At 50.1% G+C, this 25579-nt stretch overlaps 2 protein-coding genes across 5 annotated transcripts; one reads left to right on the top strand and one right to left on the bottom strand.

Moving 5' to 3' along the window:
* Positions 1-745: 745 nt before the first annotated feature.
* On the bottom strand, positions 746-15368 carry ERGIC3 (ERGIC and golgi 3). 3 transcript variants are annotated; one of them, XM_027623345.1, is made up of 14 exons: positions 15209-15368; positions 15000-15070; positions 14808-14895; positions 14474-14593; positions 8744-8837; positions 7752-7917; positions 7550-7607; positions 4109-4123; positions 3469-3500; positions 2147-2243; positions 2005-2069; positions 1303-1439; positions 1168-1223; positions 746-964 (listed from the first exon to the last, which is right to left on the bottom strand). In XM_027623345.1, exons 1-14 carry the CDS (start codon positions 15294-15296, stop codon positions 885-887), a joined length of 1167 nt encoding a protein of 388 aa, XP_027479146.1. In that variant the 5' UTR covers positions 15297-15368; the 3' UTR covers positions 746-884. The 3 variants fall into 3 exon arrangements, with proteins under 3 accessions (XP_027479146.1, XP_027479147.1, XP_027479148.1); XM_027623346.1 differs by lacking the exon at positions 4109-4123; XM_027623347.1 differs by lacking the exon at positions 15000-15070.
* Positions 15369-23018: 7650 nt separating this feature from the next.
* On the top strand, positions 23019-25403 carry C8H20orf173 (chromosome 8 C20orf173 homolog). 2 transcript variants are annotated; one of them, XM_027623220.1, is made up of 6 exons: positions 23019-23130; positions 23256-23617; positions 23828-24006; positions 24087-24252; positions 24420-24471; positions 25126-25259. In XM_027623220.1, exons 2-5 carry the CDS (start codon positions 23300-23302, stop codon positions 24444-24446), a joined length of 690 nt encoding a protein of 229 aa, XP_027479021.1. In that variant the 5' UTR covers positions 23019-23130; positions 23256-23299; the 3' UTR covers positions 24447-24471; positions 25126-25259. The 2 variants fall into 2 exon arrangements, with proteins under 2 accessions (XP_027479021.1, XP_027479020.1); XM_027623219.1 differs by lacking the exon at positions 24420-24471 and having other exon boundaries at positions 25126-25403.
* Positions 25404-25579: the final 176 nt, after the last annotated feature.

Here is a 25579-nt window from a genome sequence, read left to right as displayed (position 1 = left end):
AGGTCACACAGCTCGTGAGGGCTCCAATCAGAGCTCAGGTTCAGGTCCTTCTGCCTCTAGATATTTTGCTCTCATCGTCCTACTTCCCTCCCTACTGCTGTCTTACCCAGACACTCCCTGAGAAACGATCAGATGAACTTGACCAGCTGGACGTCCCTGCTTCCCTGGGCTGCTGCACAGTGGGGTCCTGGGCCTAGCTCTGTGCACGTATTAAGGGCTGTGATGGGAAGCCCTGATGAGCTCCAGAGCTGGGGGTCTGACGCCAGCCCTGCTCCAGAATGGCCACTGCTACCCTCCCTCCATTTTCCAGTTCTGCCTCCACCTAGGAGACTGCACATGACCTGGTTGGACCCCTCTCAGTAGACTGAGCCCAGGGTGGCAGGGAGAGGCCCCAGAAGAGGTGGCAAGCCCCAGCCTGCACGCAGGGCTAGTACCCCTGGGCTCAGACCGTCATGAGCCTGAGGGCCATGGTGGCTCCAGGAAGCTCATACTGGAAAGAAAGGTCCATCTTAGCCCTGGTGCTGAACCCAAAAGGCCTGAAGACCACCGCAGAAGAGGGACCGAGGACAGGGCTGGGGGATGGACATCCGTCTGGTTTGAATAAAGCCCTATTAGCCAGGGGATGTCCACGTGGGGCTCCCAGAGGGCCCGATCTGTCAGTCCTGACTGCCTTCAGTAAGTGGCTGTGATGAGGGGTTGTTTCTAGGCTCTGGCCAGACGCAAGAAGCACATGGAGACCAGCAAGTACTATCACAATCAATAGATTTATCAACCTGCACTGAGACCGGCGCTGAGTGGGGGTGGGGTGGGGAAGAGGCTGGGAATGACCACAGGGCCAAAGAGAAACAGGAGGAGAAGAGAACAACAGAGGGGGAAGGAGACAACTACGTTGTCTTCCCGAGATCAATTTTCTTCTGGATGGCTCGAGCCGAGTGGTAGATGAGTGAATCGATGAGTCCAGCCACTGGGGAGAGATACAAGGGCGGGCACTGGCCCCGCTGGGCCCTTGGCTGGACCCCAGAGCCTTGTCCCCTAACCGGCTAGGCCAGCATCTGCCCTTGGCCGTTGATGTGCCCCTCCTTCCCCAACTAAAACTCTGGCAGGGAGCCCGGGCTTCACATGCCCCACCACGCCCCAGCCCCAGACAGACGCCCTGGGGCTTCTAACCTGTGAACATGCCCCCGATGATGGCGCACACGCCCGTCAGGAAGTGCGTGAAGGACCTGGTGGAGGGACGGGGCGGGGGTCAGCCGGCACCCCTCCTCCCCGCAGTCCCGGGCCCCTCCCTTCCGCCACCCTCACCTGTGCTTCTCTGTCAGCTTCACCATCATGGGCGACAGCTCATACAGCACGAAGACTCCAGGAAGCCCCTGGTCGCCCATCAGCCCATTTGCAACCTTCTCGTGTCTGGTCACAGAGAACTGATTTGTCCTCAGCACCTGGGACAGGAAGGGAATCTGGGCCGGGGCCGAGGCTCTGACCTGGCTCCCAACCCCCTCAGCCCTATGCCTGCTCCTGCCCTTGTCCGGAGCGCCCGGACTGTGTGGGAGAGAAAACGAGGCCCCAGGTTGCTAATGAACACCGCAAGGCCCGGGGGCCACCGAGACACACTCTCAGCCTCACCACCCCGGCTTCTGGTCCCGATCCGGGCTACAAGGGGTGGATTCTCTCAGCGCGGGTTCAGGGATGGGAAGCACCTCGCCAAGGCCGCACCATGAGCTCCTGGCAAGGCCAGGCCTGACTTCCTGTCTGCCGAGATGCTGCTCCACAGGCCACAGCAGAAAGGGGAGGAGGGGACCCGGGAAGGGTTAGCCCCCAGCCCAGGGCAGACCGTGGGGACAGTGAGCACCAGGCACTCTGGCTGTGAGGGTACCTCACCTACCCCCCGCCCCGGGTTGTCATCCATCATACAGGGATAAGAGCAGCACCCCACTTCCCAGGTCAGTAGGACTCAAGTGCTTGGCACCAAGAGGGACTCTGATACTTGAGCTCCTGCAGACTCACCTCCCCGTCTACCTTCATGTACACTGTGGGTACCACCTTCACAAAGTACTGGAACATCATGGAGGCTGCAGCAAGAAAAGAGCACCGGGCATGGGTGCCGGGCAGGGCTTTGGCAGCCGGGGGCTACCTCCCAGGCTGGTACCTTGGGGTGCGGTGACGTTGGTGCGGTCCAGGGGGTTCACAATGCCAGGGTAGTCCTCCCCGAATGACAGGTGCCGGATGTAGTGGGTCATGTTGATCTGCAAGCAACACCAGCACCTGAGCCTCAAGCACTCAAGGCCCCACCAGGCCTCACCCCATCAAAGGTTCCTCGGGACAGCAGCAGACAGGATGCTGGGGAGGGGATGTGTGCAGATGGGGGAGGGAGGGAGAGGTCCTGCCTGGGAGAACATGACCAACACGGGCCTCCCCATACCCCACCAGGGAACTCCTTTCTCACAGAGTCCACAGCCCAGGGCCTCTAGTTTGAGGTTCTGGCTGCATCCAAGCACAAAGCAAGTAAAGGCTGGGCACGGACAGGATGGCAGGTGTCAGCTCTGCCTGGAAGTCTCAAGCGAAGGGAGCTCGGACTGGGTCGGGGGGGCGCCAGGTGTCCCAGCTCTGACTCCTGTCCTGTTCCAGTCTTTATTTTTTTTTAAGATTTTACTTATTTGAGAGAGAGACAGAGCATGAGAGGAGAGAGAGAGTCAGAGGGAGAAGCAGACTCCCCGCTGAGCAGGGAGCCCGATGTGGGACTCGATCCCAGGACTCCAGGATCATGACCTGAGCCAAAGGCAGTCGTTTAACCAACTGAGCCACGCAGGCGTCCTGTTCCAGTCTTTATTAACCTCAGCCATTAGAGGGGTTTTTAAAAACATGCAAATCTGATTACATCATGACCCTGGTTAAAGGGCCAATAGCCTCCACCGCCTACAGGAGAGAGACCCAACCGCTGCTCAGCCTGAGGCTTGTGAGGTCTGGTCCAGGCCGAGCCAACCTCTCCAGCCTCCTCCTCCACACCGGCCGCTGTGGGTTCTGAGAAGTGCTCCACTCCCTCCTGACTTTGCCGGAGGATCCCTCTGCCCAGGACACTCCTGTCCAGCCCCATCCCCCATCTCTGGCCTGTGCAAACCTCAGTTCTTGACCCTCAGACTGATCCCCTGGCAGAATATGGTATATTTTGGGGGCGCCTGGGTGGCTCAGTCGTTTAAGCATCTGCCTTCGGCTCAGGTCATGATCCCAGGGTCCTGGGATCGAGCCCCGCATCGGGCTCCCTGCTCCGCGGGGAGCCTGCTTCTCCCTCTGCCTGCTGCTCCCCCTGCTTGTGCTCTCTCCCTCTGTCAAATAAATAAATAAAATTAAAAAAAAAAAGAATATGGTATATTTTTATCTGCTCCCCCATCACAGGACACCCCTACGGAGACACGAAGCCAGCAACCATCTCCCACACCCAACCGCCCTGCATCGCTTCCGGCGGGTACGTACATTGTCGAGGCCGAAGCTCTGCAAGTCATGGACTAGGAGAGAAGGGAGAAGATGTCACCAGGTGTAGAGGACTGGCCTCCTGGCTCCCTCAGCATCCTTGCTCAGGCCTCCTCACCCCTCTTGGGAGTGTGACTGCCCAGCTCCTCTGACCCCCTTCATCCCCCGTCAGGCCTGCCTTGGGCCTGTGTGCGAGTCCACGCCCTCCTCGGGCCTTAAGAACACAGACCCTGATTCCCTCCTGACACGTACAGGGAGCCCTCCACGGGCATCTCCCGGGTTTCCACTCCCATCAAGTCCCTGCTTGCACCTCAGGAGACAAACCCCACTGACTCTGGTCTCTCACTAAATACAGCTGAGGGCCAATCGCTGAGCCCCAAGTGAGGTGGGCCCTGAGAAGGCGGTCTTCCCCGACCCCTGTGCCCCCCCACCCTCAGAGCCCCCAAAGGAAATGCCATGGGTACCCTGTACCGTTTATTCCAGAACCAGTGCTTCCTGCCCTCTGGCCCTGATCTCTACTTCAAGGAACCCTACCTGAAAAGTAAGACCCCAATCCCAGGACCATCCAAACCTCCCCCCTGTCCTGGGAGGGTAGACTGCCCCAGAAGCGGAGGCTTGGCCTCCCTGGGGCAGGGCCACTTACTCTCCACAGCATGGACTGCAGCATGGGGGAGGGCAGGAGAGAGAGGGAGGAAGAAAAAAAAGATTGAGAGCTTTACAACGAGAACTACGGAGTAAGACACACGGTAGAAAGGAAGGCTGGAATATTCCTGCCTCAGCAGCAGGGTCTGGACCCAGCTAACAAGCCTCCTCCTGGTCCCGCCCCTAGGGGAACTCTTCCCTGGCCAGGGAGGAATGCAAGGGGTCTTGGGGGCGGAAGTATGGTGGCCTAGGAAGAATAAAAGATTTAGAGCCCAATAAGCCACTTCCCTAGCTGTGTGACCTTGGGCAAGTCACTTGCCCTCTCTGGGCCTCAGTGATTTCTACAAAGGGCTGTCCTGAGGACCAGGTAGGATCTAAGATGGAAAAGTATGAGGTAAACTTTATAATCCGCCCCCACCCCTAAAGCAACAAAGATGTCAGAAACTAGCTCCCAGACCTTCCATTCAGCCAGATCTCTGGTCTCAGGCAACTGTAGCTTTGTGTTTTGAACATCCTCTCGGGATGCAGAGCACCTTTGCTCTGCCCAGGTGGAGGAACAGAGCAGCTGCGGAGGCCACCAGACCTTCTTCTGCACCAGGGCCCGTGCCAACCTCGACACTGACCATCTCCCAGCATCCCCGTGAGACCACCCTTCCTCTGGCTCCCTCCAGAAGAGGGGGCTCTGGACCCACCTCCTGCCCCGGCCCAGCCATCAGCCTCACCCCCGCACGCTGCCTTCCAGACCAGCAGGGCTACCTCCAGCAGGCCGCTGCTCCTGCTCACCTTAGTCCCTGGGCAGCTCAGGACTGCCAGCTCATCTCTCACTCCCGGACTCCGGTCACACTGTGGCTCTGTACGTCCCCTAATATGATCCTGACTCCTATCCCTCCCAGACCCTCCCAGGGGCCCCCGTGACTCATCAGTAAAACCCCTACATCTTCTGCCACTACACATGCCACTCACCGTCTCGCTCCAACCTCGGCCTGGCCCTCCCTTGAAGGTACTTTTCCCTGCAGCCCCCTCAGGGGTGACAATTTCTCCCCCACACTTAGCCTCCTCCGTGGCCTGAAGTGAGGCCTTGCTCCTTAATGCCACTTCCAGACCATGGCCCTTAGAGCTGCCCTAAAAATCCCCAGCTTTGCAGCTCATGGCAAACTATACCAACTCTCCCTACTTGTCTTAGTCACTTCGAGATCCACATAGAAGCGCAGGTTGGCCCTTCCGCGCCTCTACTCAATGGCTCTAGCCTCTGGCCGCAACTCTCTCCCCCACAACCCTGTTGCCCTTCCCCACAATCTCCCCATCAGCCAGCTGCCATCCTACCTGTCCCGATTTCGTCTGCCTTTCACCAAGTCTGGGCTTTCTACACTCCTAGGGCACTCAATTCTGTCTTCTTTTTCCTTCTCAAGGCCCTCACTCCAGCGACGGTCCCACCCGCCCCGGAGCATCACTGGCCAGCTCTGCCGCAGACTGTCCCCTCTGCATATAACCGACTGCTACCTCACACATCTTGCAAAACCCCTCCCTTGAGTCCAAACGTTCCCTCCAGCCCCAGCCCACTCTCCTCCCTTTCGAGCAGACTCCACGGAAGAGCGGTCCTTACTCACTGGCTCCAACTCCTCTCCCTTTCCTTCCTGAGCCACGCAGTGGGTGCTCCCTATCGCTCCACAAAAACGGCTGTCAAGGTCATACACCCGATGGGCAACTCTTACCCCACGTCCAGAAACATCTGGTCTGGGTTTGGAAACGCCTCCCTCCCCGGGCGTTCAAGACACCTCTCGGCGGGCTTCTCGTCTGACGAGCGCCGCTTTCTCCCGACGCCTGTGTCCTCTGATGGTGGAGCTCTCCTCCCCGCCCACCCTCACCTACAGGGCAACGTCATCCCGTTCCACGGTTTTACATACCCGAGGACTCCCACATATGCATCTTGGGGCCAGACCTCTCCCCTGACCTCCAGATCCAACAGCCAGCTGCTTACTTGCATCTGGGCTGTCTAAAAGGACACCCAGAGCCCACCGGTCAGAACACGTCAGACGCCGAATTCCTGCTTTATTCGTCCAGCCATCTAAACCCGTTCATCTGAATCTTCCCCTCTCCCTAAATGGCAACTTCATCCTTCTCACTCCTAAGCCACAAGATGTCCGAGTCGTCCCTGACCTCGCCCATCGGCATTACCCTCCAACATCAGCAATTCCTGCTTGCCCCTCCGCACCACTCTGGCCCGGCCCCCACCATCCTGTGCCCGGATGGATCACGGCCATGGCCTCCCATCGGCTTCTCTGGTTCTGTCCTGCCCCCCCCCAGTCTTGTCCACAGAGCAGAGCGCTGCCCACCTCTGCAAAGTCAAGTCACATCATGTAGCACCTCCTCAGAGCCCTACGATGGCTTTGTGTCTCATGGAGAGTGACAGTCCTTGTCCCTGTGGTGGCCTCCCAAGCCGGGTACCTGGCTCACCTTATCCCTAACCACACCACCCCGCTTGCTGTGCTCCAGTCCCCCGCTTTCTACCGCACCTCCAACTCACCAAGCCCATTCTCGGCTCAGAGATTTGCATTTGCTCTTCTCTCTGCTTCAAACCCTTAGCCCGGACACCCTTATGGCCAGCTCCTTCACCTTCTTCAGGTCTTTACTCAAATGCCGCCCCATCAGGCCCTCCCCGCCTGCCCAATACCCAGCAGCACACACGTACCATCTCCCCAGAGCCCTTCACCTCTGTCATCTTTATCCTGCCTTTCTTGGGTTTGTAGTACTTAATAGCATCTGGTAGTCCATACATTCTATATACTTGTTTACGGTCTGCTTTACTAGAACGCTCAGGACAAGTACTCTGTTTTGCTCGGTGCTGTACTGTTAGCACCCAAACTCGAAGGGGGCATGTAGTGACTACTAAATATCCAGCGGGTGCACGAATGAATACATGAATGAAAATAAATCCCATCTATTCATCCCTGGGAACCACCCTGTGAGGGAGGTCCTAGTATCTGCAGCCCCATTTTACAGGAGAAGAAACTGAGTGGGGCTCTGAAGTCCCCAAATCTGACAAACTCAGGAGGGGCCGAACCTGGGTTTCAAACTGGCTCTGCTGACCCCAAAGCCTCCCATGCGGCTCACGTGATATTGGGAGCTACCCGTTAGACAGCCGGGCGCAGTGCTGCGGCCTTCACCTGCACAAGCACCCTGGGAGAGAAGGACCAGCCTCTCCATCTTATAAAGGAGGAAACGAGCCCAAAAAGATTAAGAAACTTCCTCCAAGTTTCACACAGCCAGTAAGGTCTGACACTGAACTGTGAACCCAGGCAGTCTGGCTCCCCAGCCCATGCTCTTAACCGCGGACCGAACTGCTGCCCCGAGATGGGGGTCTCCCCGGGCCAGGTGGAGGGGTGCTCAAACTCGCCAGGGCATCCGGGGTTGAAAACTCCCTGGCGGATGCAGGCCCACTCACCATGCACGTGGGACTGCTGGAAGCTCTTCCCGGGAGCAAAGTGGAAGTTTCCGGCCACCTGTAGCGGATATTCTGTCTCATTCTCCAGCCGTCTCCTCCCTTCCTCTGGTCTCCTGAGGGCCTCAGTGGGCCCTCGGTTCACCGTGGAGCGGGGCCAGCCCACAGCTGAGCTGGCCCTTTCCCGCCTCAGTCCCTCCCGTACCTTGTTGACTTCTAAGAAGCCATATACTTGGCACCCTTCATTCTTCTGCTCCTGCATCTTCTGGCTGAAGCCTTCTCGCCGGCACTGCTCAATAGTGTCTGGGTTCTTGAAGGCCCAGCCCCGACGGCGATAGGCCTCCCGCACATCTTCACAGGTGTTACAGCACCTGCGGGAGAGGGGGGTGCGGGGTGAAAGCAACACAGAGGCACGGACCCCGAGCTCGCAGCTTGGGGGACAGAGCAGTTCTGTCCACTAACGAAGCCTCTGCCGGCCTCATCCCTGGCCACCAACTGTTCCCAAACTCCGTTCCCTCAGAGGCAGCAGGACTGTTAGAAGTACGTATCTCCATTCTGTTTGGGATGGCAGAGAGCAGTGCTGGCCGCGCAACACTGAATGCAGCCAATGCCACTGAATGGTACACATGAAAACGGTTAAAATGGTAAGTTTTAAAAGTTATATATATTTTACCACAGTGCAAAAAATATTAAATACATATCCCCAGGCCCTACCCTAGACCCGCCGAATCAGCTCCTCAGGGGCCAGGGCCCGAGGAACATAAGAGCAGTGGCCACATATCACGGGCCTAATTACCTGGGCTGGGCCTTCAATCTCAGTGCTTTTTATACAGGATACATCTAATCCTGATGTGACTGTTTACAGGAAATGTGTTACCATCACCCCCTTCACCAGACAGGTTATGTGGCTTTGCCCAAGGCACAGGGGTGGAACCCAGGCAGCTGGACTCCAGAGGCCACTTCTGAACCAGAGCGGGCACCACTCCAGCCTCGCCCCCCGCTGTGGCCCCATGCAGGGCCTGGCCACAGAGCCCCAGTCACCTGCAGCAGGAGCAGTGACTGAGGCACGCACCCCATCCCCGCTCAACTCTTGGTCCAACTTCACCCACCTGCTGCGGAGTCCGACACAGGCTGAGGATGGCTGACACAGAGTGCCCAGCAGGAGCCCCCCACCTCAGCCCCCCGGCTCTGGCTCACCTGATGTCTTCCGTCTCGGCACCGTAGCAACTCTCACAGCGATCAGGGTCCAGGGAGTCAGGGTCAAACACTTTTACCTCGACCTTCCCAAGCTCTAAGGGGAGGACAGAGGCAGGGGCATCAGCTGGGAGCAGAGAGAGTGAAATCTGCACCCCTGACCCCCTCATAGGCCCTTTGGCCTGTGGCTTGGGAATAATAAAAGCTATAATAATAGCTCATACTGGGGCACCTGGGTGGCTCAGCTGCTTAAGCGTCTGCCTTTAGCTCAGGTCATGATACCAGGGTTCTGGGATCGAGCCCCGCATCAGGCTCCTTGCTCAGTGGGGAGTCTGCTTGTCCCTCTCCCTCACTCTCTCTCTCTCAAATAAATAAAATCTTAAAAAAAATAGCCAATATTTATGTGGTGTACACTATGTGTCAGGCACTAAGCACTTCCACACATCTATTATTTCTCTAAATAAAAGTACTAGTAATGAAACAATAACCGCAAATACTAAATGTTACCTGACTATAGGTCACTGTGCACAGAATGTCTTTCACCTGCACATGGACCCTAGGAAGGTGGGGATTATTATTACCCACATCATACTTGCAAAGGCTTGGAGACTCAGAGATGAGAAGTGGCTCTGTCCAATGCGACACAGTAAGAGGCAGATTTCAGCCCCCAGTTCCAAAGTGTGTGCCTTTAACCCCCTCACCTTGGAGCTACACCTCAGGCCTCCTCTCCGTGCCCGATTCCCTGCCTGTAACTACCTCCTCCTAACCGCAGACTTCAATATTTAATAACCCGACCTCCTGTCTTCCCACAGTTGTATTTTGTCATCTCATCTCAGCCTCATCCCGCTTCATTTCCACACACACCTAGACCTTATTTCCAATGACCGCAAACCTTCCACAATTTCGAGTATCCCAATCTCGAGTATTTATCCTTATTTTCCCAGCTCATCTAGGAAATGTCTCTGGTACCCAGAAACCACCAATTCTTTGACAACACTAACATTATCACTCCCTCATGCCCTCGCTTCCCTCCGTATTTAAGTTCCATGGTCCAAATGGAGAAGGGACTGTTGGTCTTCAATAAATGCTGCTGGGGGGGCGCCTGGGTGGCTCAGTCGGTTAAGCGACTGCCTTCAGCTCAGGTCATGATCCTGGAGTCCCGGGATCGAGTCCCGCATCGGGCTCCCTGTTCAGCGGCGAGTCTGCTTCTCCCTCTGACGCTCCCTCCTCTCATGCTCGCTCTCTCCATCTCATTCTCTCTCTCAAATAAATAAATAAAATCTTAAAAAAATAAATAAATAAATGCTGCTGGGAAAACTGGATATTCATATGCAAAAAATGAAAGTGGACCCCTAGCTTACACAACTCAATAAATTAACTCAAAATGATTAAAGACTTAAATGTAAGACTTAATACTGTAAAACTCCTAAAAGAAAATAAGGAAAGAGCTCCCTGACATTGATCCTGGCAATAGTTTTTTGGTTACGACACCAAAAGTATAGGCAACAAAAGCAAAAATAAACAAGTGGGACTACATCACAATAAAAGGCTTCTGCACAGCAAAGGGAACAATTAACAAAATGACAGGGCAACCTATGGAATACAAGAAAATACTCACAAATAATATGTCTGATAAGGTGTTAATAGCCAAAATATATAAGTAGCTCATACAACTCAACAGCAAAACAAACATGCAAACGATCTAATTAAAAATGGACAAAGGACCTGAATAAACATTTTTCAAAAGAACACATACAAATGACCAACAGGCAAATGGAAAAGAGCTCAACATCATTAACCAGGGAAATGCAAATCAAAACCATGAGGTATCACCTCACACCTGTTAGAATGGCTATTATCATTCAGAAATAAATAAGTACAAACAAACAAGAAATAACTAGTTTTGGGGTGCCTGGCTGACTCACTCAGTAGAGAATGCAACTCTTGATCTCGGGGTTGTGAATTTGATCCCTACATTAGGTGTAGGGCCTACTTAAAAAAAAAAAAAAGAACAAGAATAACTAGTATTGACAAAGATGTGGAGAAAAGAGAACCTTGTGCACTGTTGGTGGGAATGTAATTGGTGCAGCCACTATGGAACAGTATGGAAGTTCCTTGAAAAATTAAAAAGAGAACTACCATATGTTCTAGCAATCCCACTTCTGGGTATATATCCAAAAAAAAAAAAAATCACATCTTATAGGTATCTGCAGTCCCATTTTCTTTGCAGCATTACTTAGTCAAGACATGGAAACAATCTAAGTGTCCGTCACACATGAATGGATAAAGAAAATACGGTGTATATATACATAATGGAGTATCATTTAGCCATAAAAAGAAGGAAAGCCTTTATTTGCAACAACATGGATAAACCTTGAGGACATTATACTAAGTAAAATAAGTCAGAAAAAGACAACTTTATGATCTCACTTACATGTGGAATCTAAAAAAGCCTAATTCATAGAAACAGAGAATAGAATGGTGGTTGCCAAGGGCTGGGAGGTGGGGGAAATGGGGAGATGTTGGTCAAAGTGTACAAACTTCCAGTTATAAGATGAGTAAGTTCTGGGATCTAATGTACAGGATGGTGATTATAGTTAATAATACTGTATTGTATCCTTGAAAGTTTTTTTTAAGATTTTATTTATTTATTTGAGAGAGAGAGAATGAGAGACAGAGAGCATGAGAGGGAAGAGGGTCAGAGGGAGAAGCAGACTCCCCGCTGAGCAGGGAGCCCGATGTGGGACTTGATCGCGGGACTCCAGGATCATGACCTGAGCCGAAGGCAGTCGCCTAACCAACTGCGCCTTGAAAGTTGCTAAGAGTAGTTCTTAAATGTTCTTACCACACACACAAAAGATAAGTATGTGAAGTGATGGATGTGTTAACTAACCATATTGTGGTAATTATTTCATAATACATATGTAATTGAATCATCAAATGATACATCTTAAATTTACACAATGTTCTACTTTCTTTTTTCTTAAGTAGGCTCCATACCCAGCATGGAGCAACGTGGGATCTGAACCCACAACCCTGAGATAAAGGCCTGAGCTGAGACCAAGAGTCGGACGCTTAACCAACTGAACCACCCAGGCACCCCCATAATGTTGTATTTCAATTATATCTTGACAAAGCTGGAAAGTAAATTCCACGGCCCGCTGCTCTAATTATTCCCTTGCACAGAACCAGAACCCGTCTGTTCCTTGCTCTCTTTGTTGTGCAAGCCTAGCAAAACCCAAACGCTGGTTAAATTCAACTCTCTGGACCTACTTCTTGCCTGTGCCTCCCTTAAGACTGTCTGGCAATCCTACTTCATTTCACTAATCAGCTCACTTTCCTATTCTCTGAGATGACTAATTTATTTTTTTAAATTTTTTAAAGATTTTATTAGAGAGAGAGAGAGAGAGAGAGAGAGAGAGCACGAGAGGGGGGAGGGTCAGAGGGAGAAGCAGACTCCCCACTGAGCAGGGAGCCCCATGCGGGACTTGATCCCAGGACCCCAGGATCATGACCTGAGCCAAAGGCAGATGCTTAACCAACTGAGCCACCCAGGCACCGCCTGAGATGACTAATTTATAGCTTTTCCTCTCATCTTAGGCTCCCAAAATCCGCTTCCCTTTCTTCACTCTTAGTTAATGACCTTGCTTTCAATTTCTACGAAGAACAGAGAAGCAACCGAGTCTACTTAATCTCCCCACCAAATCCACCACACCAAATGCATTCTCCGCCAGCCCTTACCCCCCTTCTCTGCTCTCTCTTATGGCAAAACACCTGAAAGCGTTATTTTCACTCAATGTCTCTCTTTCCTTTTCTGTTCTTTAATCAGATTTTCATCCTCAACAGTATCGAAACTATTCTTTGTAAAGTCCCCAGTGGCCTCCATGTTGCCATTTGCAATGGTCAACTCTTACTCATTTTACGGGACTATCAGTGGCTTTTGACAGTTGCTCACTCTCTCTTCTTGAAACTCTTCCTCCACTTGGCTTTTGCAACATCTCCTATTTCTCTTCTACCTTAATGGCTCTCAGTCTTCCTTCCTGGATCCTCATTTCCTGACTTCTAAATATTGGGGGAGCTCAGGGTATAGTTCCTAGACCTCTCCTCTACTTACATTTACTCCCTAGGTTTTCTTTTAGTCCCATGGCTTTAATGCCATCTGAATGTTGATAACTCCTACATTTATATCTCCAGTCCTTCTCTAATGTCTAAACTGGTACATCTAAGTGCCTCCTTAACATCATAAGGCTATAAAATGGGCATCCCAAATTTAACATGCCTCAAACCTGAAATCTATTCCCCAATCCTCATCCTTCCTTGTGGGATGAGTCCCCGAGTCCCCAATGATCACCACCTCCTGGTATTCACATTCTTATGTAGTCCCCACCTCCCATAATGAATAGGGCTGATCTGTGTAACCACCTGTATAATGCAGAAATGATGGTGTCCAACTTCTGAGGCTAGGTCATAAAAGATGCTGTGGTTTCTACCTTGTGTTCTCCCAGATCACATGCACAGGGAGAAGCCAGATGCCATGCTGTGAGGACACTCAAGCAGCTCTACTGAGAGGCCCATGTAGTGAAGGCACTGAGGCATCCTGCCAACAGCCATACGTGTGAGCTATCTTAGAAACAGATCCTCCAGCCCCAGTCAAGCCTTCAGATGACTGCAGCCTCAGCCAACAGCTTGACTGCAATCTCATGAGAGACCCTAAGCTAGAACTACCCAACCACACCATTCTTGAATTCCTAACCCACAGAAACTGAAAAAATAAATTTTTGTTCTATTAAGCCACTAATTTTGAGGATAATCTGTTACACAGCAGCAGATATATAATACTCCCTTGTCTCCCACACACACAAATCCTCTTTCTCCTCTATAGTCATGCCTATGGCAAGTCATTTATTTGCTCAGGCCCAAAACCTTGGAATCAACCTTGACTCTGCTCTCTTATACCCTATATCCAAACCAGCCAATTCTCTGGTTTTACTGGTGTTCAATATATTGCTGTTGAACAAACAACTGATAAAACTCAGAACACAGCAATCTCTAAGGTGTGAGAAATCATAGCTTTGAGGAGGGTTTTGCTATGGTGGGAAACAGTTAACGTAAGCATTGGGAGGCCGCCTAGGGACAGGAAACGGAGTTAGGGTGACCAGCCACTCTGTACCAGGCATCATACATATATGACTTCATTTGATCCTGTAATTCCACGTGGTGGGTACTACTGTTTATCACCACTCTATAGCTGAGATCATAGACTGCAAGAGACAAAGTTACATCTGAATTCAGTCAATCTAACTCAAGAATGTAAACTCTTAACCTTAAGCCACCCTGCATTCCAAAGGGGAAGAGCACTAGGGCTGAATTCAGCTAACGGGACGGGGAAGCAAACACCCAGAGAAATGTGGGTCCATCTAGAGGAGTTCTGCCAAGGCAACAGCACATGAGTCCCACCCTCAAACTTCTGTTATTCATCTGTGATAGGCAGGGATTGGAGACCTCTGAGAATGATAGCCAACTAGAGTACTCTACTCAATACATAGGCCAGAAGCCTGGATTTCAGGCCACTCTGATTCTTAATAACTGGGGGACCCTAAGCAAGCTACTTGACTTCTCTGGGTCTTAGTTGCTTCATTTGTCATTTGGCCAGCCACATCCCACTTGCCAGAAGGAAGGGCTTGGGCATGTCCAGCTCTGGGATCTGAGATCTGGCCTCCTCCCCACAGTTACCATGACGCTCGGCCTCTGAGCTCACGGGGATGCCATCCTTATCTAGCCGTTGCTTAAACAGGTTGTGTTCCACATCCAGCTGCTGCTCCCCAGCCACATCCATGGCATCGATGCTCAGATCTGGAAGCAGGAAGTCAGGGTAAGGTACTGGGAACCTAGGGGCAAGGGGAGAATCTGGGTTTTGGAGGGTGAGAGGATGCTGGGATTGTCTGGGGGCAGCAGTGGACTAGGGGAAAGAGGCTGTCCTGGAGTCCCGTCCAGAACCTAAGGCTGGAGGTGTGAATCTGGAAGCCCACCTGAGAACCTGCAACTCCCACCCCTGGTGGGTACTCACAGGCACAAGGCATGTGCGGAAAAAATACGTCGATGTTGATCTTCAGTTTATCTCCCCGTGACTTGTCCACGTAGAGTTCAGGATGCACCTGGAGCAGCACCACCTCAGTAAGACTTGGCCCTATGCCTCTCATTCCCCACTCCCATCCCTAGAATGCCGAGCCCCGCCCACGTACTAGGCTCCGCCCCTTACCTCAGTGGTGAGGTAATACTGCAGCTCGGACAGAAACAGTAGCAGCATGAGAAGGCCACTGACAATGGTCACTGCGGGGAAGGGAGCGAGGGTCAGAAGGGCCTCTGCTCCACTCTCTCAAGCCCCCCGTAGGCCCGGCAGGGTCCAGGCGCCCCGGCCAAGCTCTCGGACACCCATGTCCCCGCGACCCCGGCCCCGCCGCGGCCTACCCGTGGCGCCCCCGCAGGTCTTGACCCGGAAGTCCTCCAGAGTCTTGGGGTAGGCATCGAACTGCTTGAGCTTCCCCAGCGCCTCCATGGGGACCAGCCGGAAAGGGGACGCCAGCCGGCCCGCCCCTGCAGCCTCCTGCTTCCGGTTCGGAGCTTGAGCCACGCCCCCCCGTCCGCACGCAGGCGCGGCAATGCGCACGCTTGGCCCCGCCCCTCGCTCGCATTCTCACTCCGGTCGCCACGCCTACGGGTGCTGGGGAGGGCAGAGTTTTAACACCGTGGCGGGAACAGCTCTCTCAGTCCCGGCGGTCTTGGTCTTGTCTTGTGGACAGGGCGCCCGGAGACGACTCTGCGGGGCAGAAACAGTAATAGCAGCATTCGCTTGCCTTGACCTAGGAACTGCGCCAAGAGTTTCGCATCAGAGGCCTGGAACAACATGGAACCTCCTAGCACAGTGGCTTTCAAAGTGTCTCCAACTAGCAACCTCGTCATCACCTGGGCACTTGGTTAAAAATGCGTATTGGGCCCCACCACAGACCTGCTGAATCAGAAACTCTAGGACTTGGTCCCAGGTGATTCCCTGCAGTTAGTTTGAGAATCACTGCTGTAGAAAGTAGGTGGGACTTTTATCTCCATTTTCTGAAAGAGAAACTGCCCTGGAGAAGCTAAGTAACTTGCCCTGGATCACAGCCAGTTAATGGCAAGGCAACCCCACCACACCACTCTTGAATTCCTAACCCACAGAAACTGAAAAAACAAATTTTTGTTCTATTAAGCCATTAATTTTGAGGATAACTTGTTAACACAGCAACAGATAGGTAATATTCCCGTCTCTCATACACACAAATCCTTTCTCCTCTCTAGTCATGCCTATTGCAAGTCATTGATTTGCTGAGGCCAAAATCCTGGAATTAACCTTGACTCTGCTCTGTTATACCCTGGATTGTGATTGGGTTGATTCCAGCCCATTTCTTCTGGACCTCAAAGTACCCTGGGAGCCTCAGTGCTTCTGAGCATGGCTCATGAAGGTGCTTGGCTCAAATCATTTCAGGGATGTAAGACCAGAACTTTGATAAAAGGTGGCCCGGAGGACTGTTGTAGTCTGTAGGAGAAATTGATGTGCTGGGTTAGGGAAGGCTTCCAGGAAGAGAAGGGACACCGGAACTGGGTGACCTGTGGCGGTGTGACTCTGGAGAAGCTGAGCGATGTCAGAGTCCCCCTTTTGCCCTCAGGCTGCAGTTTGCTAGGGATGTGGGGGAAAGAAAACAAGCTCATGTTAACTGGAAACTGACAATATGCCAACTGCTGTAATCCATTCTACCCTGGGAGGTAGGTGCTATTTCAAACCCCACTTAGAAAGAAAGGAAAGGAAACAGCAGAATGTGCCTTGTGCTGTGAAGCAAATAATCAGGGAACTGTAACAGTGACAATAGGGGTGGGGAAATTTCTGTTTTAGGAATTCTAGAATTAGATGGTCCTTCCCTTTCCAGAATTCTTTTAGGTGGCCATGACAGGAGACCAAGACACTTACTAGTTAGAGACTTCATTCTTCATAATGTCAGGCTTTATACTAATGCTTCAATCTTCTCCGTCAGGGTGGAATCCTTCAACCTTTGAGCAGGTGGGGCCTGCACAGGACTGGTTCACTCTGCACATGCGGCTGCCAGCAGAGGGGGTCACTGGTCCCCTGTAGCTGTAGCTTACAAGCCCAGCCAGAGAAGAGGGTTTCAGTCCCTTTCGTCGGTTCCTTCTGCCCCATCACAGTCTTCTTTCACTTTATTTTCACACTGATAAATGAACTTTTCCTAATTGTTAAAGAAATAAATGCATTTGCAGATGTTACATGTTCTCCTACCCCAGTGCAGATGGACCATTTTTTTCTTGGGAGAAATACAGAGACCTCAGTGTATCTGGTTTGAAAACAATAGTCACAGTGTGGAAATCTCACTGCTTCCCCTGAGAAGGAAGAATGACACAGCTGTGTCAGTGTGTCTTAGAGTCCAATTAAGAGAGCTTCTTACAGACTTTGATAATACTGGGGTCAGGGAATGGACCTCAAGATGAATGACATTTAAAATGACACTTGAAGAAAAGGAAGGAACCAGAGAGGTGAAGTACTGAGTGGGAGGGAGTAATGTGTTCTAGGAAGAGGAATTACAAGTGCAAAGGTCCTGGGGCAAGATAGAACTTAGAAAGTTTTAGGAACAAGGAAAAGCCAGAATGGCTGGCAAATGTGAGATGAGTGAGGATTTTGGATTTTATTCTGCATGCAATGAGATGCCATTTTAAGGATTTAAGCAGGAAATTAATTTAAGATCATGCCAGTTGCTAGGTGAAGAATGGATAAGGGATGGGTAGAACAGAAGTAGATATACCAGTTAGGATGCTATTGTAGGTTGTGGAAGGAAAACATAAACTTCTCTTTAGAAAGCAAAAATATAATTAGAATATGAGCTTCCATTTTAATCAAGGAATCATTTTTTAAAAAGATTTATTTATTTATTTGACAGAGAGAGAGAGAGCACAAGCAGGCTGAGCAGCAGGCAGAAGGAGAAGCAGACTCCCTGCTGAGCAGGGAGCCCAAAGTGGGCTCCATCCCACGACCCCAGGATCGTGACTTGAGCCGAAGGCAGACGCTTAACTGACTGAGCTACCCAGGCGTCCCCTATAAAGGAATCATTTTTTTTTCTGTAAAATCCTTTCCATGGTAGATCTATTAAGCCAAGACAGTGGTTCTTAAAGTGTGGTCCCCACTACCACCAACATCGTCATCACCTGAGAACTTGTTAGAAATGCAAATTCTCAGGCACACGCCAGAAAAACGAAGTCAGAAACTCTGGGGATGAGGCTCAGCATTCTTTTATTAAGCTTTCCAGGTGATTCTGAGGCATACTCTTGTTTGGAAAGCACTGGGCTAAAAGTCTCAAGCAAATACTTTTTATATGCATTGTGGTGCAACCCACATAAGGAAGGATCTTCTTTCAATGTTTGTAAAACATCATTTAAGTAATTACATGAATCAGGGGTGCCTGGGTGGCTCAGTCAGGTCAGTGCTCAGTCAGCGGGGAGTCTGCTTCTCCCTCTCCCTATGCTCCTCCCCCCGCTTGTGCTCTCTCTCTCTCAAATAAATAAATAAATAAAATCTTAAAAAAATAATTACATAAATCATAAAACAATGACCAGTGAGCAAGCTAATTATAAAGATGCTAGTTCCAATAATATGTAGACTTAATCCTGGAAACCTTCCTGCTGAAAAACATCTTGAAATGCTAAATAACAATTATCCTTCGGAACATACAGCTGACTCATGAAAAAGTAAGAGAAATTCCCAGGGGCTAGAAGTGAAAAGAGTTGAAAAAAGCAATAAACTTGTGAGCTGACTTTATGAATCTGGGGATGGGACGGGGAGAGGTGGCTAAGGGGCTGGGTGTCAGTAATCTACAAGCTTGGGTTTTCTTCTTTTGTTCTTAGCACATAATAATTCATAGTAACATAGACATTTATAGCTCACAAAGCACTTTCATACAAAAGATCTTATACATTGGAGAGTAATGTGTTGGTAGCTATCATGTGGTAAGATGCTACATTAATTTAGGAAGGCTTTGGAAGGAACTGAATATTTTTTATTGGAATCAAATAGATGGGAAGATAATGGTTTCATAAAATACTTTTTAGTCAGTGTGGCCTGAACTTTCCATGACCATATTGTACTTGCCTTATAATCATTGTCAAAAATAGATGGGGGATGTCCTTTTTGGGTATTGGCTATTAATACCTAGGTAGGGAAAAGAGATGATACCTCCAGGCCTCAATAAAAAATGGCTTCTTTTTTTTTTAAAGATTTTATTTATTTATTTGAGAGAGAGAGAGAGAAACAGCATGAGAGGGGAAAGGGTCAGAGGGAGAAGCAGGATCCCCGCTGAGCCGGGAGCCTGATGTGGCACTCGATCCCAGGACTCCAGGATCATGACCCGAGCCGAAGGCAGTCGGTTAACCAACTGAGCCACCCAGGCGCCCTAAAAAATGGCTTCTTAACAGAGCTAGGCCCTTAGAAAGAGGGTAGGCCAGAAAAAACAAAACAAAGCATCCACTTGTACAGGAAGAGAAAGAGAATGCTTGAGGTTGTCTCAACTTGTGTCCTTGATAGGAATACAAAAACATAAAAACAAAGTATTGCTGGACATTGTGATCACAGGCCTGTCCTCATATATAAGTTTGGTGTTTGGATTTATATTCTCTGCTTAGTCTGGAAGCTCCAAAGTGGAGAAATTAACTTATAATTGAGGGTGCCTGGCAGAAGCATGCATGAAACTGCTCTCAGGAAGCACACCTCAACCTAAGCCACATAGCATTCTCAAGGATAAAACTCTGCTAAAGATGAGCAACTGACCTAATCTTCCAAAATATATAAGGACACAATCCCTCATGAGAAAGAGTCAATAGACACCATCATCAGCATGATTAGACTCCTGTGAACCTGAGATCATGGATCTTTCAGATAAAAACTATGTTTAGAGGGACACCTGGGTGGCTCAGTCAGTTAAGCGTCTGCCTTCAGTTCAGGTCATGATCCCAGGGTCCTGGGCTCAAGTCCCACATCTATCTCTTTGCTCAGCAGGGGGTGGGGCCTGCTTCTCCCTCTGCCTGCCATTCCCCCTGCTTGTGCTCTCTCTCTGTGTTAGAAAAACCCCCAAAAACCCAAACCATAAAAACAAAAAACACCCCACTATGTTTAGAATAATTAACATTTAAGAAACAATAAAGATGTAAAAATGGTATCACACCAGGAAGACTTGAAAATAAAATTTGGGGCCCCTGGTGGCTCAGTCGGTTAAGTGTCTGAGTCTTGATTTCAGCTCAGGTCATGATTTCAGGGTTGTAAGACTGAGCCCCACATCAGGCTCCACATGGAGCCTGCTTCAGATTCTCTCCCGCTGCCCCTCTCCCACTTCTCTTAAAAAAACAAAACAAAACAAAACAACAGGAAAAGAAATTTAAAAGAATTTCTAGAAATGAAAAATACAGTAATTTAAGTTAGAAAATCAGGGGGAGGGTTAAACAGCCAATTAGACAGTCGAAGAGAGGAATATTAAACTCAAAGAGCTGAATATAGTATAGAGAAATGAAATCATAACTATAAGAGAGAGATTCAGACTGAAGAAATCCAACATCTGACTAATAGGAGTTCCAGTAGGAGAAAGTAGTAAGAAGGAAGGAGAGAGAGGCAATATTTGAAAGGTATAGCTAAGAATTAGCCAGAATTAATGATAGGCAATAGTGCTACAATATAAACCTCAAAAACATGCTAGAAAAAGAAGTCAGATACAAGAAACTACACATAGTGTGATTCTATTTATATGAGATGATCAAACAAGGCAAATCTATAGAGGAAGTGAGTGAGAGGTTGCTTGGAATGAGGAGCGGGATTGACAGTAAATGTGAATGAGGGGTCTCTGATGGAAATGTTTTAAACTGGGTTGTGGTGATGTTTGCACAACTGTACAAATTTACTAGAAAATCACTGAACTTAAAATGTGTGAATTTTATGACACGTAAATTGTGCCTCAACAAAGTTGTTAAGAAGAGAAGCAAAGCTAATGGTTCAAGACGTTTTAACTTTTAAAAAGTCCTACCTTGCTAGCAGCTGGAGAAGAGGAAAATGGGGATTGATTGCTTAATGGGAATGGAGCTGCCTTTTGTGGGGATGAATACATTCTAGAACTAGACGGAGGTGGTGGCTGCACAGCACTGGGAATGTACTAAATGTCACTGAATTGTACACTTTAAAAGGGTTGCAAAGGTAATTTTTTGAATGTTTTAGCAGAATAAAGAAGATATAACTGGTTATAAAGGAAACTGCAATAAAGCTTACTATGCATCTTTTTCTAGAGGGTTTTTATTTATTTTTTTATTATATTAATCACCATACATTACATCATTAGTTTTGGATATAGTGTTCCATGATTCATTGTTTGTGCATAACACCCAGTGCTCCACGCAGAACGTGCCCTCTTTAATACCCATCACCAGGCTAACACATCCCCCCACCCCCTCCCCTCCAGAACCCTCAGTTTGTTTTTCAGAGTCCATCGTCTCTCATGGTTGGTCTCCCCCTCCGATTCCCCCCCCCCTTCATTCTTCCCCTCCTGCTATCTTCTTTTTTTTTTTCTTAACATATATTGCATTTTGTTTCAGAGGTACAGATCTGTGATTCAACAGTCTTGCACAATTCACAGCGCTCACCATAGCACATACCCTCCCCAATGTCTATCACCCAGCCACCCCGTCCCTCCCACCCCCCACCACTCCAGCAACCCTCAGTTTGTTTCCTGAGATTAAGAATTCCTCATATCAGTGAGGTCATATGATACATGGCTTTCTCTGATTGACTTATTTCACTCAGCATTCTAGAGGGTTTTAAAAAACTTTTCATCTTGAGGGGTGCCTAGGGGGCGCAGTCAGTTGAGTGTCTGACTTGGTTTTGACTCAGGTCATGATCTCAGGGTTGTGAGATCCAGCAGTCTGGCTCTGCACTCAGCGAGGAGTCGGCTTAGGACTTTCCCTCTACCCCTCCCCTGCTCTCTGTCTCTCTCTAAAATAAGTAAATAAATCTTAAAAAAAAAAAACCAAAAACCCACAACTTTTTATTTTTACATAACTATAGGCACATGAGAAATTGCAAAAATAGGACAGGTCCTATGTACCTGTCACCCAGTTTCCCTTAATGGTAGCATCTTACCATATCGTACCAGCAGTACATTGTCCAAACCAGGAAACTGGCATTGGTACAATATAATTAATTAACCTACAGACCTTACTCAAAATTTTTTGGCGAATTGTTTTAAAAGTTATAAAATCCCCAGTGCAGATTTCCATTAGTTGAGATTGAACGGTTCTATTGTTCTCATCCTAGGGAAGAAAACATTTTGATTCAAAAAAAAAAAAAAAAGGTTTCTGAACCTTTCTTTTCTAAAACCTTAGAAACAACTGAAAATTTGCCTTTCTTTTTAAGAGAGAGAGAGGAGGGAGGGGCAGAAGGAGAGGGAAAGAGAGACTCTTAAGCTGGGCATGGAGCCCGATGTGGGGCTTGATCTCATGGCCCTGAGATCATGCCCTGAGCTGAAATCAAGAGTTGGATGCTCAACAGGGAGCCACCCAGGATCCCTGTCATTTTGTTTTTTAATATCTTCTGCCGGTGAAGACTGAATTAAGCGGGTGGCAGGGGAGGTGAAGAAGGTGGTCAGAAGAAGGGGAGACAGAAACAACTGGATGGAAAATGGTTTTGGAAATCCTAGGAGAAGAACTCCAGGAGAGCACGTGGGTTTCTGGCTTCAGCAACTCGGTGACTGGCGGGACGTTTATCGAGATGGAGGAGTCTTGGGAAGGGATTGGTTTAAAGGGAAAATCTTGAGTTTAGCCTCAGGCTTGTTCTGCAGGCCAGGTCTCTGAGACATCTAAGTGGAAGTCCACTGGGTTGTTGGGTATGAGGTCTGGAGAATAGAAGAAGAGAGGTCTGAGCCGAAGTTACACAACTGGAGAGGGGGCATCACACTTACACTAACTAGTATTTAAATTCCCTCTCAACTCTGCTCATGGATCCCATACATACTTACTAAATGATTCTAAGTCTTATGGATGCAGAGCTAAAAAAGACAGGTTTGTGCCTGTCCTCGTGGGTCTTACATTCAGTGTAGACCGCTGGTGTATCACAGACTGGATAGGGTGGTGGCTGTGCCCAGGCAGGCTACAGGACGGAGGTCACAATGTGTACTTTGTGATGAGGTCTATGGTATAACTGGTGGCACGGAGGAGCACCCTGAGAGCTAAGCCTTCCTCCTGTGGGGAGGATACGGGACCCACCATATGTTATCTTTCTGCCCTAGCACCTTCCATCCCAGGGCCAGCCAAAGTCCTCTTTGGAGGTGAGCAAATAGTTAGGGAGGCAGGAGATGAGGGGCTGGGAGGCGGTGTTGTGTGGAGGGTTTGGGAGCCCTTGGGGCTGATGGGACAGAGAGATGCAGGGGCCTCATTTCCTCTTCCTTCCCAGTCCCAGGTAGAGAAGTCAGTGTGCTGCTTGCCACGGGACCCATCATGTGGCTGAACACGAAGCACTTGTGGCAGATTTTTGTCCTGTGGGTCTTCTGGGTGCTCTTCTTGTGGCTGATGGCCCCGTGTCTGGATCCTAGACCTGAATCGGCCCCTCAGGAGAAACTGATGGTCTTGGTACCCCGGCATTGCAACCGCCCTTGGCTCAAACTCAGGACAAGTGGCTGCCCATCTGAAATGCTAAACTCCTCCCTCCAGCACCACAGAGTTGGAGAGGGGAACGGGTTTGCTGCATGCTATGGGAAGACCGTAGAGTACCTGATGGGGGCGACAGAGTCCCTGACCCCTGTGCTCTGGTGGTTGGTCAGTGGTGAACCCTGAGCTCAGTCCCACCCCTTGTCCTTCCAAAGCCTAGCCCACGTCCCACTTTCCCACCCAAGCCCCTGCCCTTGGCCCTGGCTTAGCGCACCTCTCATCTTCACGGCCTCGACCCCTGACCGCCAGCACAGGGCCTCGCCCACTACCAGGTGATACCCAGGTCCCAGCCCCCAATCTCCTTTCTGCTGTTTCCAGGGCATGAACTCAGCAAGTGGACTTGGCCAAATGTGGGAGAAGCTGTTCAAGGTGATTCCCAGGCCGTCAGTGAGCCATTTCCATCTCTACTGTGGGACTTGTGCTTTGGTGGGGGACCCCACGACCCTGCGGGCCTCTGGCCTCAGCCACAACGTCAACCAGTGCACCGCAGCCTTCAGGTGGGTACTGGGGAGAGCGCAGGGCATGGGAAGGTCAGGGCTGCCCTCAGAGTGCTGGCAGTTCCTGCTCTCCCTCCCAGGATGAACCAGGACCATGCCCAGAGCTTTGAGACGGCGGGGAACCAAACCACAGGATGCTTCGTCTATCCCTGGAACGCCAGCATCCGGGGCTCCTGGAGACAGCTGGTGCTGCTGCTGCTGCAGCTTTCTGGTCTGGCGTGGACTTCAGATGCCCCGAGTGAGGAGGTGATGGTCTGGGAACCCAGACGTTCTTGGTACGGGGGTCAGGGGAGGTCACTGCAGGGGAGGACAGAGGGGCTCCAGGGAGACCCTCTGCTGGCTTATTAGGGGCACCTGCAGAACCTTCCCAGGTCTCAGACTGCTGAAACTCCCCCACCTCCCAATGATCTTAGATTCTGGAAGGTGGTCCTGTTCCCTAGTGGAACGGAAGGCAGCAAAGCCCAGGTAAGGGGACAGGAGGGAGGAAGACGGGGCTGTGGGCTGCTGTGGGCAGGGGCCCAGGTCGGCCCCCTCTCCCTTCTTCTCCACCTCCTGGTGATCAGCCCCACCTTCCTCAGGTATAACCAGGGCAACTGGCTGGCTGATCAGGGTCAGTATGCATTCCTGGGGCTCATGGCTCTGTTCTGTGCCTTGCACACCCATGACCAGGTTAGGAAAGATTCTGGTCTATTTCTCACACAAGTATAGAGTCTAAAAAATTTCAAGACCCTGCATCATCTGACCCCCTCCCCTCCCCTCTCCCAGGCTCACACACGGGGCTTCTCGGTGTTCCCCAAACACCAGCTGCCTCCTGCCTTCTCACACACTGCTGCCTCAGCCTGGAATGCCCTTCTCTTGTCTCCCTGGGGAGTCCTCTCTCTTCCTCCAATATGAGGAGGAGGAGCAGCTAGTTGATGCTCTTTGCTGGGCTCCGGGGTCACACTGTGTGTTCAGAGTGTGTCTTCCCTGGAGAAGGAGAGCTCTGCTCTCCCAGCTCTAAGAGGAAGCCTATCACACTAGATGTTAAATGAGTGCTGAAGAGTAACTGGTAGACATGGGGGCAGGACAGGATCCGGACTGCGACCCTGTGGCTCTCTCCTGTCTTATCCTCTTTCCCAGGTGTCCTTATTTGGTTTGGGGACAGACCAGCTCATGAGGTGGTCCCATTACTGGTATGATAAATATTGGTTCGAGAATAACATGCACAGTTTCAAAGAACAGAAGGTCATCCTCAAGCTGCAGTGTGAGGGGAAGGTTGTTATCTACTGTTGGAATGTTTTCCAACCTGTTCAGCCCCCTGGAGGCCCTGGGAGCTGACAGGTAGTCAAGGAGACCACGCAGCATCAGAAAGGGGACCCCAGATATAGATCTGCTGCTAAATAAAACTATAGCTTATTTCTCTCATTGGATTCCTGGTGGTATTAGAGGGCTACATTCTATTCCAGATTCTTAACAGCATAGCACCAATAAATATTTATATATATAACCAATAAATATAATCAAATCAAAAGGGGAAACAAGCAAACCCTAAAGCTGAGAACAAATCAAATGGATCTAACCGTATATCAAATTG

Source organism: Zalophus californianus, chromosome 8 (assembly GCF_009762305.2).
Source record: "Zalophus californianus isolate mZalCal1 chromosome 8, mZalCal1.pri.v2, whole genome shotgun sequence".
NCBI lineage: Eukaryota > Metazoa > Chordata > Mammalia > Carnivora > Otariidae > Zalophus > Zalophus californianus.
This window is presented reverse-complemented; position numbering and strand designations above follow the sequence as displayed.

Coding starts and splice junctions, on each gene's coding strand:
- C8H20orf173 (XM_027623219.1), top strand. CDS start 23,300: ATGTGGCTGAACACGAAGCACTTGTGGCAGATTTTTGTCCTGTGGGTC. Junction 23,618..23,827: donor CCCCTGTGCTCTGGTGGTTG/GTCAGTGGTGAA, acceptor TGCTGTTTCCAG/GGCATGAACTCAGCAAGTGG. Junction 24,007..24,086: donor CAGTGCACCGCAGCCTTCAG/GTGGGTACTGGG, acceptor TCTCCCTCCCAG/GATGAACCAGGACCATGCCC.
- ERGIC3 (XM_027623345.1), bottom strand. CDS start 15,296: ATGGAGGCGCTGGGGAAGCTCAAGCAGTTCGATGCCTACCCCAAGACT. Junction 8,838..14,473: donor CTCAGAGGCCGAGCGTCATG/GTAACTGTGGGG, acceptor TCCTCCCCTTAG/AGCTTGGGAAGGTCGAGGTA. Junction 7,608..7,751: donor GCTTCTTAGAAGTCAACAAG/GTACGGGAGGGA, acceptor TATCCGCTACAG/GTGGCCGGAAACTTCCACTT.